The sequence below is a fragment of the Lottia gigantea genome (assembly GCF_000327385.1).
Source record: "Lottia gigantea unplaced genomic scaffold LOTGIsca_167, whole genome shotgun sequence".
Taxonomy (NCBI): Eukaryota; Metazoa; Mollusca; class Gastropoda; family Lottiidae; genus Lottia; species Lottia gigantea.
In genome coordinates, this window is record NW_008708079.1 from 21,107 (window position 1) to 37,011 (window position 15,905).

General features: G+C 33.6%; 3 protein-coding genes across 3 annotated transcripts; 1 reads left to right on the forward strand and 2 right to left on the reverse strand.

Annotated features, from left to right (window-relative positions):
• Nucleotides 1–552: 552 nt before the first annotated feature.
• On the reverse strand, nt 553–975 carry LOTGIDRAFT_173636 (hypothetical protein; the record flags this gene model as incomplete). The annotated part of the gene is made up of 1 exon (XM_009051411.1): nt 553–975. The coding sequence occupies one exon, from the start codon at nt 973–975 to the stop codon at nt 553–555; it is 423 nt and encodes a 140-aa protein (XP_009049659.1).
• Nucleotides 976–10,311: 9,336 nt separating this feature from the next.
• LOTGIDRAFT_173638 (hypothetical protein) lies at nt 10,312–13,155 on the reverse strand (the record flags this gene model as incomplete). The annotated part of the gene is made up of 3 exons (XM_009051412.1): nt 10,312–10,512; nt 10,652–10,790; nt 13,133–13,155. 3 exons carry the CDS (start codon nt 13,153–13,155, stop codon nt 10,312–10,314), a joined length of 363 nt encoding a protein of 120 aa, XP_009049660.1.
• A 1,975-nt stretch (nt 13,156–15,130) lies between these two features.
• LOTGIDRAFT_173639 (hypothetical protein) lies at nt 15,131–15,832 on the forward strand (the record flags this gene model as incomplete). The annotated part of the gene is made up of 1 exon (XM_009051413.1): nt 15,131–15,832. One exon carries the CDS (start codon nt 15,131–15,133, stop codon nt 15,830–15,832), a length of 702 nt encoding a protein of 233 aa, XP_009049661.1.
• Nucleotides 15,833–15,905: the final 73 nt, after the last annotated feature.

Sequence of the window (15,905 nt, forward strand, 5' to 3'; positions counted from 1 at the left end):
CAATTATGACCAAATTCAAACTTGATCGAGATCTCATCAATATATGTCACAGTAGAAACAGGAGAATTTAAAATCCCCCTAGGACAAAGTCCAATTAGACTTTCTCCTAGGGCTATTTTAAATTGTCCTAGGAGAAACTAAAATTGAACTTTGTCCTTGTGTGAACTCAAATTGAATTGCAGTGTTAACTCACATTGGAGTTTGTACTACAGTTATGAATTTAGATACTCCTAGGTGTTGTATCGGGACTTTCGATACATAATTGAATAGTATTTGTACTTGTAAGATGGGAAGAAAGCATAACAAAAGGCAGTTTCAAAATAAACGTGGTTTTCTCTTCTTGGTCTACACTCTAACAACAAAGGGAGATCACTCTAACTAGAGTTTACATAACAATGTATGGAAGGAAATACATGCCATAATATGATACATGAATTGACTATACAACATCTTCCCCTCTTTTTGAAAGTACAAACTTACTGCTGGTAAAATGAAACATGGATTCACTAACTGTGAATTATATTACTTTAAAATAAGTCCTCATTAAAATGTTCACAGATAGTCCTTGTGCCAGATTGGTTTATGAACTGATCTGTCACTTCGTCTCAAAGTAGCAGTCTCATCTGGAACATCAGTAGTTAGTTTTCTATTTTCAATTGGTATTTCACTAACTCTAGCTTTAGCCAGTCTTTCTTGATTCCACACTTTGCCATCATCAAGTTCATATGCACTATCATAAGGCTTAGCCACTACCTTTCTCGGGGTTGTAAAATCAAAGTCTCCTTTTCGAACATGATTGGGTTTTCGAACACGAACGCTGTCTCCCACATTCAAATTTAAAAGTTTTGAGCAGCGTTTTAAATCAGTATACGACTTACATTTTGATTGTTTATGAGCAATTTTGGTAGCAAGAGTTTGTGGATTATGCGTAGTCGATAAATCATGTAATTCACTAATGTCGAGTCCAGTTCTCATTTTGCGGCCATAAAGCAGTTCAGAGGGTGATATACCAGTTGTAGCTTGAGGCGTGCACCGGTATATAGCTAAGAATTCTTGAATACTTTTCTTTATATCTGTAGCACCATCACGTTTAGCTGTTTGTAGAGCATCCTTCAAGCTACGATTAAAACGCTCCACAAGTCCATTTGATTGCGGATGGTAAATAGCACTTAAAGAATGTTTAATATTACGAGATCGAAGAAATCTTTCAAATTCATGAGACACAAACTGTACTCCATGATCTGTAACAATTTCATCAGGGTATCCTTCTCGACTAAAAAGAGTCTCCAAAAATTTAGTCACAGAGGTAGTTGTCACATCACCTGTTACAGCAATTTCCAGCCATTTACTGTAATAATCTATCAAAGTTATTGCATAACGTAAAGTGTGGGGTTGACTTTCATCAGGTCCAACAATGTCTATACCAATTTTTTGCCAGGGTTTAGAAGGATGAGTGATTGGTGTTAATACTGCAGTGTTTGTTTTGGCAGTTTTATCACTTGTTTGGCAAGCGACGCAATTAGAAATTAAATTTTCAACTTGATTGTCCATATTTGACCATTGTTTGTTTAGCGTTGTTTAGTTCTTACTATCCCTTGATGGCAGGCATGAGCAAGATTACACACTTTAGGTGTTAGGGCCATGGGAACTACAACACGCGTACCTCGCATCAGAACATTTTTACAAAAAGTAATTTCATCTTTAAGTCTATAAAACTTCTTAAGTTCAGGTGTCAAATCGGTATCTTTAGCAGGCCATGGTGATGTAGTGTACTGAATAACCTGTTGTAAAAGTTGATCCTTCTTTGTAAAATCTTAAAGTTCATTTAAATTTGTTGACAAAGTATCATCTTCATCAAATAAAGCTAAAATTACTTCATCATCTATATCTTCGTCTGTTGAATCCTGTAATGGTGAACGGCTTAGAAAATCAGCAATTTTATTACTTTCACCAGTGACAAAAACTATGTCGTAATCAAAATACAGAAGTTTTGCATTCCAACGAGCAATTCTCATGGATTGTCGTCCAATTCCTTTTGGAGAAAGCAAAGTTGTAAGAGCCCTATGATCTGTACGTAAGGTAAATCGACGACCCCAAAGGTAAGTGTTCCAACGCTGGCAAGTCCAGACACATGCAAGAGCTTCCTTTTCACCCACGGCGTAATTTCGTTCAGCTGTAGTGAGAGTACGTGGGGCGCAAGTTACAATTCGCTCTTCATCATCAACAAGTTGACTGAGAACACCACCTATTCCGTAGTCACTGGCATCACAAGTTACAATGGTAGGCAATTCGGGATCGAAAATAGATAAAGTAATATGATCACTAATAGTTACTTTGATCTTATCAAAACTTTCTAATGCTTCTGGAGTCCATTCAAATGATTTTGGATTTGATTTACCGCGTAACATAGCTCTCAAAGGTTCAACAATTGTACTATACTGTGGGCAGTATTTTGATAAGTAACCAGCAAGACCAAGAAATGATTGCAATGCAGTACTGTCTTGTGGTAAAGGGGCTTCTTGTAAAGCACGAGCTTTCTCGGGTAAAGGAGTCAAACCATTACTTGATATAGTATGTCCTAGAAACTCAATTTCGCGAACATCAAAAACACATTTATCATTTAATTTCAGTCCTACAGAATCCAATTTTGATAGTAAGGCATATAAGTTAGATAGATATTCAGCATAAGTTTTACCATAGACGATTAAATCATCCAAGTAGCCTTGAACACATTGAAGATGTGTAGTTAAGCGAATCATCATTTTTATAAAAGCAGTCAAATCTCTACTTTCTTTAGACAGTAGTAATTGGTGATAGGCACTAGCTAAGTCAATTTTAGCAAACCAGGATACACCCTTTAATTCAGAAAGAAGTTCTTCAATTTTAGGCAAAGGAAATTTCTCAATAACCATTTGATCATTGACTTTGCGCATGTCAACACATAATCTAATTTTTCCTGATTTTTTCCAAGCAACAGTAAGCGGAGAAATCCATTCGCTTGAATCTATGGCTTCTATGACGCCTTCTTGTTCAAGTCGATCCAGTTCTTTATCAACGGCTGGACGTAAAGCAAATGGTAGACGAAGTAATCGTGATTGTACTGGAGTAGCATTATCTTTCATTTTCACTTTAAGTTCATAACCTTTAACCGTACCTAGGCCAGGTGTAAACATGTGACCAAACCGATTCAGTATATGAGTAGGTAGGTTTGTAGCAGAATGTAAGTCTGGTGTAGAATCAGTAGGCATTTGGGTAGAATCAGTAGGCATCTTAGTAGAATCAGTACTTGAGTGATTAGGTGTAGTGTCGATTAAATTAATCAAAGATGAACCCTTCATATGTAAATCCAGGGCTTCAATTAAGTCCATTCTAATGAGTGAAGTACCATTTTGGACAACATGGATTATGCAAGAAATCAACTTATTTCTATGCCTCACCGTAGCAGTAAAACAACCTAGAGTGGCAATTGTATCCGAAGAATATGATTTCAATCTTATTGCTGGAGGTTCGAGTGTAATAGCAGAGAAAAATTCCTTGTACAAGTCATTATTAATGAGAGTGCGCGAACTGCCAGTATCAACCATTAAAGACAACGGAATGTCATTCATTTTAATATCACACATTATCAAGTTATCAGTACGTGATTTTGGTGACGTAGATGTAAGATATAAAACATAAACATCGTCAGTTTCTAGAACTTGGTTCACTTGGTTCTTAGACATGCAAACAGAACTAAAATGTCCTTTTTTGCCACATTTGCGACAGGTTTCTTTAAAAGCACGACAGTCTGAGCTGTTAGCCAGATGTGAAAGGGACCCACAGCGAAAACAATGCCGTTTTGTACTTGATGTAGCAGGTGTAGGCGTAGGCGCATGTGTAGACACAGCTAAACGCTTCTTGGAACCTTGTTGATATCTCGATTTAGGTCTATGCTGTGTAATAGCATTTACGCCTTGTGTACTTTTAGCAGTGGTAGTTGTATTGGTATTATCAATAGTTTTTGCATCCAACCTTGATTGTTCAATGTTTCTGGCAAATTCAATTGTTTTGTCAAGAGTGAGGTTTTCCCACCAATTTTTCAACAATGCCACGAACTGAAGTCTTTTCGACAAATTGGTCTCGAATGGCTTCATCTTCATTTTGAAAATTACAACCTTTCAATGAGAGTTGACGTAAAGCAAGTATGTAACCTTCAACATCTTCTCCAGGTAGTTGTTTGCGTTTCCGGAAAGCAACTCTTGCAGCAATTTCATGAATTTTTGTAGTGTATTTCTTTGTAAGAAGAAGTCGAGCCTTCAGGAATTGATTTGACTCTGCAGCGATTTCGTCATCCTCACGTAAAGTGTAAAATACCCGTTGAGCTTCAGCACCAATGCAATGTAAAAGCAACGCCTTTTTTCTAGATTCAGAATACTTGAATCCACCAATGGCTTCAATGTAATTGTCAAACATTCGAATCCAATCTTCCCAGATTGATGCAGGTTTACCAGGTGTAGGTAGGAAAGGAGGAGGAACATTCATTGTCCAAGCAGTAGTCATAATAAGATTCAAAGGTGTAAAATGATGTAGAAGTTGGTCGATGTAAAATTTCGAAACAACAAAGCAAGTACGCCTATACCTAGTATAAACAGGAAGAAAATTTCAGTTCACCTTTTAATGAATCTTGGCCAAACGTGCATTCTAAATCAGCATCCATCGTCGCCATATGTTGTATCGGGACTTTCGATACATAATTGAATAGTATTTGTACTTGTAAGATGGGAAAAAAGCATAACAAAAGGCAGTTTCAAAATAAACGTGGTTTTCTCTTCTTGGTCTACACTCTAACAACAAAGGGAGATCACTCTAACTAGAGTTTACATAACAATGTATGGAAGGAAATACATGCCATAATATGACACATGAATTGACTATACAACACTAGGACAAATCCAAATTTTATTTTGTTTTATATAGGGTTAACTGAAATTGTAATTTAACTAGGACTGTTGTTTGTCTTGTCTTGTAATATTTTCATTTTGTATTATATTGAAAAATGAATAACAAATATTTAAAAAGGCACTTTATTCATATATAAAACATAATAAATATCACTAAATTCTGGCATAAAATAAAAACTTAACATCACAATATATAAGCACATAATAGCTCATAAGCACAATGTAACATCACAATATATAAGCACAATGTAACATCACAATGTATAAGCACAATGTAACATCACAATGTATAAGCACAATGTAACATCACAATATATAAGCACATTGTAACATCACAATGTATAAGCACAATGTAACATCACAATGTATAAGCACAATGTAACATCACAATATATAAGCACAATGTAACATCACAATGTATAAGCACAATGTAACATCACAATGTATAAGCACAATGTAACATCACAATGTATAAGCACAATGTAACATCACAATATATAAGCACAATGTAACATCACAATGTATTAGCACAATGTAACATCACAATATATAAGCACAATGTATAAGCACAATGTATAAGCACAATGTAACATCACAATATATAAGCACAATGTAACATCACAATGTATAAGCACAATGTAACATCACAATGTATAAGCACAATGTAACATCACAATGTATAAGCACAATGTAACATCACAATGTATAAGCACAATGTAACATCACAATGTAACATCACAATGTATAAGCACAATGTATAAGCACAATATATAAGCACAATGTAACATCACAATATATAAGCACAATGTAACATCACAATGTATAAGCACAATGTAACATCACAATGTAAATGTAAATCGCGTAAGTTCATATTGTTAAAAAATTACATTTAGTAGCAATATTAGCACATTACATTACAATACAAAAGTCCACATAGATCACATCACCCTCTGTTTTGACACACACCAACAGTTGAAGTATGACAGGTTGAGCAAGAAAGTCCTGCACGTTTACACCGACAACAATTAGTTACACAACTGCCTTTGCAGGAACATACAGTTTGTGTTTTCCAATTGTTATACAACCTGGATGCTTGGATGAGTGTCACTGGCTTTAATGCACTTGGATCTGCTTTATCAAGGTCTGCTGCTGCTGCAGCTAATTTCTATGAAAGTGTCTTTTAGAATGCCAAAATTACAGTAAAGTTCATAACAAGTTGTGATGCCACTCTTCTTGGTATTCTGAACTTTGCAAGGTAAAACTCTAGCGGCTGCGAGATGGGGTTGGACTCTGCTAAAGACCACAGCGTGAACTGACCTTCAGTAACTTCTATACCATGCACTGTTTCTTGGTTCCTCACCTCAATTCCTGTGGCCACAATACTGTCTTGATGGTAAAGTTCTTGTTCTAGTCCACGACTGCTGGTGTCGTTGAAGGACCTGGTTCTGGGTCTGCTACACAGGTGGCCTGAGAGACCTCTGGTTCAATGTATTCTGATGGTATCATATCTTCATCTGTGAGACCTTCAGCGTCTAGGAGCTCTATAGCATAGTTAACAAACGGAAGTCCCTAAGACCAACCTTGATCTGGATGTTCTTGTAACCACTTGCCTAGTTTCTTCTGAATGTCACCATTTCCATGCTCAACATTTCCTTGTGACTGGGGGTGTCTTGGACGACCTTGTAAAATCACCAACCCTGGCCACAACTTCTTTAGTTCATCAATAACCTGGTTCACAAATTATCGTTCATTATCAGAGTGAAGCAGTCTTGGACATCCAAATAAACAAAAAGTCTGAACAAGTCTCTCTGCCACTGCAGCTGCATGCTTAGATACTAGAGGGTAAATCCAACTAAACTTAGTAAGATAGTTTGCGAGGCAAGGTAACATATGCCCACTGGCAGTTGTCAGAAATGATAATACTAAGTTCATAGCAGCAAATTCAAGAATAATAACCCCAAAAGCAATACAAATTTACCCACAAAGTAATTAATCCTTTGTGAAAAAAATATTATAGAATACAAACCAAACCAAAAATTCCCATCAGAATAAAAGTATAGATCATATATAAATCTTTTCTTAAATTGAAAAACCATGTGCCAGAAATTCCATTTTTAATAAAAGTAAGAAACAATCCATAGATTTAGGCTATTGTTTTTGTGAGATATGAAATTTTACAAATTACAAGCAATAATTTGTTCTATAGAATTACTTAATCAAATCTATTTTAGATGTAAAATAGAAAGAAAATATTGTATAAATAACCAAGATAAGTAGGATTCAAGCATAAAAGACTTAGATCAAAATTAAATTGAATACTATAAATACATTTTTCTTTTTAAATAACAATATAAATTCAGGCACTTTTAAATTGTGGTATTTCAATTTAATAAAAGACTTTAATCTTTAAATACTTTTCATAACACATCATATAGGAATATAATAAACCTAGTAATGTCAAGTCATATGACATAATAGCTTATTATCAAGTCATCAAGACATTGACATTAGGAGTAAGGAGTCAAGTCATCAATACATTGACATTAGGAGTAAAGAGTCAAGTCATAAAGACATTGACATTAGGAGTAAAGAGTCAAGTCATAAAGACATTGACATTAGGAGTAAGGAGTCAAGTCATCAAGACATTGACATTAGGAGTAAAGAGCCAAGTCATAAAGACATTGACATTAGGAGTAAGGAGTCAAGTCATCAAGACATTGACATTAGGAGTAAAGAGTCAAGTCATCAAGACATTGACATTAGGAGTAAAGAGTCAAGTCATCAAGACATTGACATTAGGAGTAAAGAGTCAAGTCATAAAGACATTGACATTAGGAGTAAGGAGTCAAGTCATCAAGACATTGACATTAGGAGTAAAGAGCCAAGTCATAAAGACATTGACATTAGGAGTAAGGAGTCAAGTCATCAAGACATTGACATTAGGAGTAAAGAGTCAAGTCATAAAGACATTGCCATTAGAGTTTATGTTTAAATAAAATTAATTACTGTCATGGATTATAGTATCTTTAATTATATTTCTATAATTCACTATATATTGTTTACTTACTTTTGGAGATTTTTGTTTTAATTCTAATTCAGAATTCATACAAAAACATACACACAATCAAAAGAATTTGGCTGTAGAGTTATATTCTTTTCAAATATAGTTTTCCAAAAAGACATTGTTTTATCATCTAATCTTTCTAGAAAAACTTTTACCTTTAACATTATATTTTGTCCACGTACAAAACTGTAAATGGAATCATAATATTTAATAGTTTTACTATTTACATAAATAATGATTTAACTCCAGTGATTATCAGTATGAATAGGTATTAAAATCCTCTCATACATTAGTAGATTTTGTGGCCTATACATTTCTAAGGCATTTTCTAAATTAGTATTTATTCTAATAAAGAAAAATGTATCCAAAGATAATATATTATTTCCAAGCCTTATTTCATTTTCTTCTAAAATTTTCAAATAAAAGTTAATTATTTGATCATTAACCCATTCAGGTCTATTTAACATGTTAATATCAGATTGCTTAATAATGTATCCAAATCCTCTATGATTATATCAGGTGTCGATGAGGATTCAGATGAATTAGTTTTTTGATTTACTTTAGAGTCTGTTTCTGTTTTTTGCAGATTTCTGTGTTTGCTGTTTAATGGGAGTTTTTGGCACCATTTGTTAATCCATCTTCAGTTCTTACATTAATACACAGTTCACATTTCATACCAACAACTAAAGATAATTGGGTATGTAGCTGCATTGTTTTTCTTGGTATATTTTCTAATAAAGCCTTTCAACAGCTTTGGCTTCAGAGTCAACAACACTCTCTTATTACATATTTTTCACCAGTCATTTTTATACACCCACAAGTAAGATGGGCGTATATTGTAATCACCCCATCGGTCCGTCCGTTCACATTTGGCTCGTGCTCACTCTACAGGCTACAGTTCTTTTTTATTTTGTATGTCAATGTCATTATGAAGATGATCCCTATTGATTTTCGTGATGATCGGATAATTTTTCACCGAAATATCGTGTCTGACTTGACGTTTTTCTCTATTAACTATATTGTGCAACTCGTGCTCACTCTACAGGCTACAATTGTTTACAGATTCTTTTGATTTTTATTTTGTATGTCTATGTCGTTATGAAGATGATCCCTATTGATTTTCATGATGATCTATCGATTTTCATGATGATCGGATAATTTTTCAGAGAAATATCGTGTCTGACCTGACGTTTTACTCTATTAGCTATATTGTGCAACTCGTGCTCACTTTACAGGCTACAATTGTTTACAGATTCTTTTGATTTTTATTTTGTATGTCAATGTCATTATGAAGATGACCCCTATCGATTTTCGCGATGATCGGATAATATTTCACCGAAATATCGTGTCTGACTTGACTCTATTAGCTATATTGTGCAACCCTGTAGTCACTAAAGACTGTTTAATCATTTCTGACAGCTGCCAGTGGGCGTATGTTACCTTGCCTGGCAAGCTATCTTTTCAAATATACTGGCATTAAATTTTTCCATCTTTAAATTGCTAATAAAAAGATGTTGCACATTATAAGGATATTCATTTTCATTTATATGAATTATTCGACTTTTTAAAATTTCCATGTCTTTTCTTTTTCTAAATCGTTTTCATAATTGTATTCTCTTAATCTATTCAAAAGTTCAGCAAACAATTTACTGTCTTTTTGCCTCATTATTTCTGTTAATTCAAACATTTCAAAATTGTCTTTCCATAGATTAGTCGCAAGGGGACCATAATTTTTATTCAAATCTTCAAATATATAACCATCAAATACTGGCTTTAATTGGAAGAGGTCCCCAATTGCAATAACATGAATCCCTCCAAATAGCAAAGAAGATCCTTTTAAGTCTTGCAATCTTTTATTAATGAAATTAAACATTGCATTCCCAACCATAGATATTTCTTCTATAAATAATACTTTCAGGCCACCAAGGGTTGCTCTTAAAGTGTTTAATCTACTACAATCTAAAGGTTTATATTGCAGTGATTGATTTACTTGTACTTTTAAAGCATTATGAATTGTATTTCCTTTAATATTAAAAGCTGCCTTTCCAGTAGGAGCTATCAGTTTGGTAATCATCTCCAGCTTTTGAGGAATAAAACCTCAACAAACTTTGATAATTTGCCATAGTTACAAAACATTTACCAACTCCAGCCCCACCGCTCAGAAATCTAAATAGTTGGGTTTCTGAAGTGTTATTATATTTATGGTATCATAAACAAATCTGACTTGCTTTTCATTTAAAGAGCTCATCAACTGAAGATATTCAGTTTCAGGCATTTCATAGTACGTTAATTCATTATCTTTATCAGTTATAGGTCAGAACCTATATCATATTCAAAGTTTAATGGTTCTCTTTTCTTTTTTAAATTTTCAATTTGAATATTTTCTTCATGCTCATCATCTTTATTTACTTGTTGTGTACCTGGTGCTTGTTCGTCCCAGGTACTTTCAGATTCAATTTCTGCATTCATTGCAGCTTCAACTTCAACTCTATTATTTTCATATTGTTGCTGAAGTATTAGAATATTTTCCTTTACAATGTCATATCTTTCAGCAAAAGTTTCACAATTACTGATAAGATCTATTTCTTCATTTCTCCATGGAGAATACAACATTAATAATTCTCTGTAATTAAACATTAAAACTTACATATCTGATCACTCGAGGGGTGCTTCTTATTTTTTCATTTGTTTCTTCAAATTTGTCATCAGAATTATGATCATCCTGATTTTCTTTCAACATTCCACTTTCATCTGTATTAGATGAACGTTTAATGAATTTATTTTTTCTATAATAATAAGCAACATATTCTGCTAAGCATACTTTTTCTAATTTTAAATTTCTATTTTTATATCTTTCAAGTAAATTACCAGATTGAATATCATCATCACCATCTTCAAGCTTTTTTAATTCATCTTTAGATTTTAGAAGTTGCACTGTTTCCTCTGGTGGGGAATGAATTTCTTGACGATTTCCTCATTGGCAATTGCAATATTATGTACACTGCTCCCTGTGCACTTATTTCAACATTATTTAAAAACTTATTTCCAATTATTTTTACTTGTTCTTTTATACCATAATTGCCATTTCGTACTTCTTGACAAGCTTTTCTTAATACATCACTTATTCCTCTTTGTGATTTTGCAATGTAAGATGCAATGTACATAGCAAATGCATAAACATTAAGTACAAATTGAATGTCGTGATTTGCTTGCCAACCTTTCATTAAAAAAACGTTATAGGAATTTATACGTAATTCATTTGGATTTCTTTACAAAAATACAGTTGGTCTTGTAACTGAAGACCTAATTGCTAAGATGTAATAGCTACAAAAAAAACGTTGCTGGACCCAACTGTCGTATCATAGCAAAAAGATCACTTTTAACTTTCTTAAAATAAGGAATTGATCCTCTTATAGTTTTTAGGATCATATATCCTTCATCAAAATTAATCAATTTATTAATTACAGTAGGGTTTCTTATATCCCCTGCAGTCAATTTCTTGCCTTGTGTTTTATTTTTTCTGACAGCAATTTGCGCATTGCCAATCATAATTTTCATTTGTATTTTCTTTAGTTTGAAAAATATATTTTCTGGAGAATTAGCAACTCTCCTATCTTTCCTTCTTAATTCAGATTTACATAACTCACTATAATAAACTTTAGTTTTTCGTTCAGCATTACATTTTCTTGCATATCCATAAAATATAATTGGAAATGCCAATTCCTCAGAATTTTTATCCATAAATATACTTATGGGAAAATTTCCTTCACCAGAATGGATCTTTTCTTTTGCATTATTTTCAATAAAGTCAGGAGCTGTATAAAGGGTATCTTTCCTGCTCCCAACATTTTCATTTTCATCTTCACTCCAATCATCATTAGATTTATCATTATTTTTTTCAATTATTGATTCTTCATTTTCACTGTATTCAATTTTAGAGGAAATCAATCCAGTAGTTTCACTCAATTCATTTTCATTTTGCCAATTTTCATTAAATACAATACCTTCATAAAGTTTTCCATTTTTCTGCAGCTTCTCTAATTTTATAGGGTCTTATATGTTCAGTCATCACTGCATGATTATATTTAAGCTGCCTTTTTAATTGAGCAGCAATAGTCATTGTTTCATCTGTTGCCCGAGGCAACATTTTTACTGGATCAGTTACATTTACTGGTACATTGACAACATTACCTCTAATTTTCAACTGTTTGCCACGAGGAGCAGCATAAATTTTCATAAATGGTATCCTTGGTGACAATCAACGCCATTCTAACGGATATAATTCTAAATTTTTAGCTTTTGCAGTAAATTCCATTCCATTTATTATAGAGCATGGTGGTATTTTATCTTTTTTAATATATTTTTCACATGTTCCACAAATATAGCCATTACCTTCATCTGAAAGACAGATAATAGCAGCTTCATTAATTTCTTTTAAATTAGCAGGGGCTTTCAATTTGAACTTAAATAAAGGGGTTCTTCAAAATGAGTTTTAATTTAAAATTTGATTTTAGTTGATTTTAACTAAAATTGATTTTAGTGATAGATAGTCCCGACCTGTCAATCAAGGTATGACGTAATGTATCCAACCCATCAAATCGTCGTCTGTAAAGACACAAGGTCAGTCTGCCATTAAGCCGCCATTTTGTCCCACATTAAAACAAAGAGACGTCGAAGGGATTTTAATGGATTTCTTAATTTTCATTATTAATGTGCGTGGATGACCTTAAATGCTGACATATCCAAGCACACTTGTATCTTCTTAATTCACCCTACTACCAAAACTACAAACTGATAACTGATGTTACTGATGGATTCCATTAATTATGAAGCGTGAGGAAACAACGGACCGGCGACTCCGAGACAGCATGAGTGAGAGAGTAGTAGAGTGGAGAATCCCTGATGTCAAGAAAAACACAAATTGGTAATTATTGTTTGAGTAAATTCGTAAAAAAATCATTTGACTCTCGAATCTTTGACTTGCTTTTATGACATGCAGATTACGCGACGTTAGTATGATTAGATTAGAGTCGCTTTCGATTGTGGAGTCAAGTTCAACCTCTTGGCACTTAGTTAATTTTAGTCTACTAAATTTGACTTGACTTGTCAAGGCTCTTAAGAATCTTACTGATAGCGATACCGCTTAGACATAATAGTCAAGGGCAATAACTCAAAAACCATTCATCGAAAGATCGTCAAATTTGAACTTGATCAAGATCTCATTAATATAAATGATCACACCAAAATTCATTAAAATCAGTTGAAAACTGAAGTCTCTATTGTGCTCACAAGAAATGAAATACACTAATATTTAGCAATTTTGAAACCTCCTGGGTTAAATTCATTCAATCCATACGGCCATACAGAGTCAAGTCTATGAATCCACAGAGTTTCTGAACTGTCTAATTTGCTTTTGCTTTCATTTGGAATTTTCTCAAGAAGTGTGCATTTATAATTATGACCAGGTTGGTTAAAATGGGGGGCAATATGAGGAGCTTTATGAACCTTTATCAATTTAATGTTGCTCCTATGTTTGTTATGTCTAATGTCGTATTCTGAGTGCACCACTGAAAGGTATTGATTTAAAAGTATGTCTAGGATGGCAGGTGGTAGATAGTGGTGGCTAGCTGTTTCTTTACAGAATAGATCAGTTTCTAATCTGTTACCCTCTTTAATTACTTTTTGGGGTGAAGATTATTCAATTTGTCTAGGAGAAACTCTAATTGGAGTTTGTACTAGGACACCTTGTCCTAGGGAGATTTTAAATTCTCCTAGATTTTAGTTTCTACTGTGACATATACATGCATACCAAGTTTAATCAAGATTGGATAAAAACTGTAGTTTATATTGTGTCTACAAGCCAAATTTGACGTGTTTTTATTAAGTCAAGGGCAATTACCCTGAAATCATTCATAAGATTATTACAAATTTCGAACTTGGCTGAGGTCTTATCAATATCTGCAAGCTATCAAGATCCGATAAAAATTTTAGCCTTCATTTAGCCAAATTTAACGCGTTTTTACTAAGTCAAATGAAATGAAATGAATGGAGTGTTACGTCCTACTTTTCTGCAACATGTGGGCCATGTGGCCATGCTGGGTGCAATGAGGGAAATTTTGCCAGGACAGCGGCATTCGCCTGCTCTTTTTCGATTTCCAACTGTCGAGGGATCTTATCTCGATCTATGCCGGGATTGAACCTTGGACCTTTAGGTTAGCGAGCAAGCGTCTAACTCACTGAGCCACCACGGCTCCCATTTAACTCTGAAACCTTTCTTCCGATTATTACCAATTTCGAACTTGACCGAGATCTCATCAATATATACATGTATACCAAGTTTCATCAAGATCAGATAAAAGCTGAAGCCTCTATCGAGCATACAAGAAATGTGGACGAACGGACATTTCTATGTGGGCGTATAAAAACGACCTATTTAAATGTAATCTGTGACTGTAAGACCTCAGTTGAATCTGTATACCACTACCTTCTTCAATGTCCCATGTATACAAGACAACATATTGAATATTTCGAAAGTTAGGTGCTCTTGTATACTTACTTTGAACAGTTACTGCAATTGTTATTAAACGGAAGATCTTCTTTGTCCTATAACGCAAATATTTTCATTTTTAGGTCTGTGCAGAATATCATACATATCCGAGTCAAGATGGCTGACGGGTGAAAGTTGTCTGCAGGTTGTCTGAAGTTTCTTCCAAATAACTTCAAATATATAAATGTGAAAACGTATTTAATAGGATGAGAGGATATATCTTAAGCAAGGAAAATATATAATTGAAAACTGCAGTGTAAAAAGGTGAATACTACAGCTTTTTAGACATTTGTATGTTTTAACACCCAAGATAGTAGATTGATACTAAATATAGATCAAGATCAAAGGGGTGACAAGCTGTCAGTGACAACATTTTACCTGACCTGCTCTATCCAAATAAACAATCAACATGTCAACTGAAAAGGGAGGCTCCAAAATACCAACAAAAATATCGACAAAAACCGCCCGCAAAAACGACAAAGAGAAGGCTCTAATAAATCAGAAAATGGAAACCTGGAAGCTGATGTTCAAAACTTACTTGAAACACATGCTCTACTATCAGAAAAACTGAACTCCATGATGACAAAAGATGACATGTCGGATATGATAGGAAAGATAACAGAAAGCGTACTTCATCAAATTCGAAAAGGAATCACCATAGAATTCCAGAAAATCGAAGACAAACTGGAAGACAAACTCGAGAAAATAGCTTCGCAAAATAATGTCCTTATTAAGAAAAATGAACAATTAAAGAAACAAGTGAGTGATTTAAACTTTAAACTTTATGATTGCAATGAAGGTGTAAAAGAATCATTGAGAATAAGCAATTACAACGAACAGTATTCACGAAAAACTAATCTGAAGTTTCTGAATATAAAGTGTGGTGAAAATATGTGTTTAGCGGATAAAATTATTGAAATTATCAAAGACGTTTCTAACAATGAATTTAAATTAAACAAATCTGACATTATAGCTATTCACCCCCTTCAATCAAAATATGCAAACAAACCAAAACCTATCATTCTAAAAGTCAAAAACACTGAGATTAAAGAGAATATTATGAAATATCGGAAATCGTTTTTCAACTCGGATATTCCAGTTTATCATGACGTGACAAAGAAGAATATGGACCTGATTAAGCATCTTAAAACTCAATCTTATATAGCGTCTGCTTGGTATTACAACTGTCATGTTTATGCTAAAACAGATGGACGACATAAAGTGAAGATAGACTTATTTGATGACTTTGAATCTAAAATCAAACACGCTCCCAGTGACTAAATTTAAATTAAAACTAACTATTGTAAGTATGTGCTTTATTTTGAGAAATTTTAAAGCCACTTTAAAGTTTCTT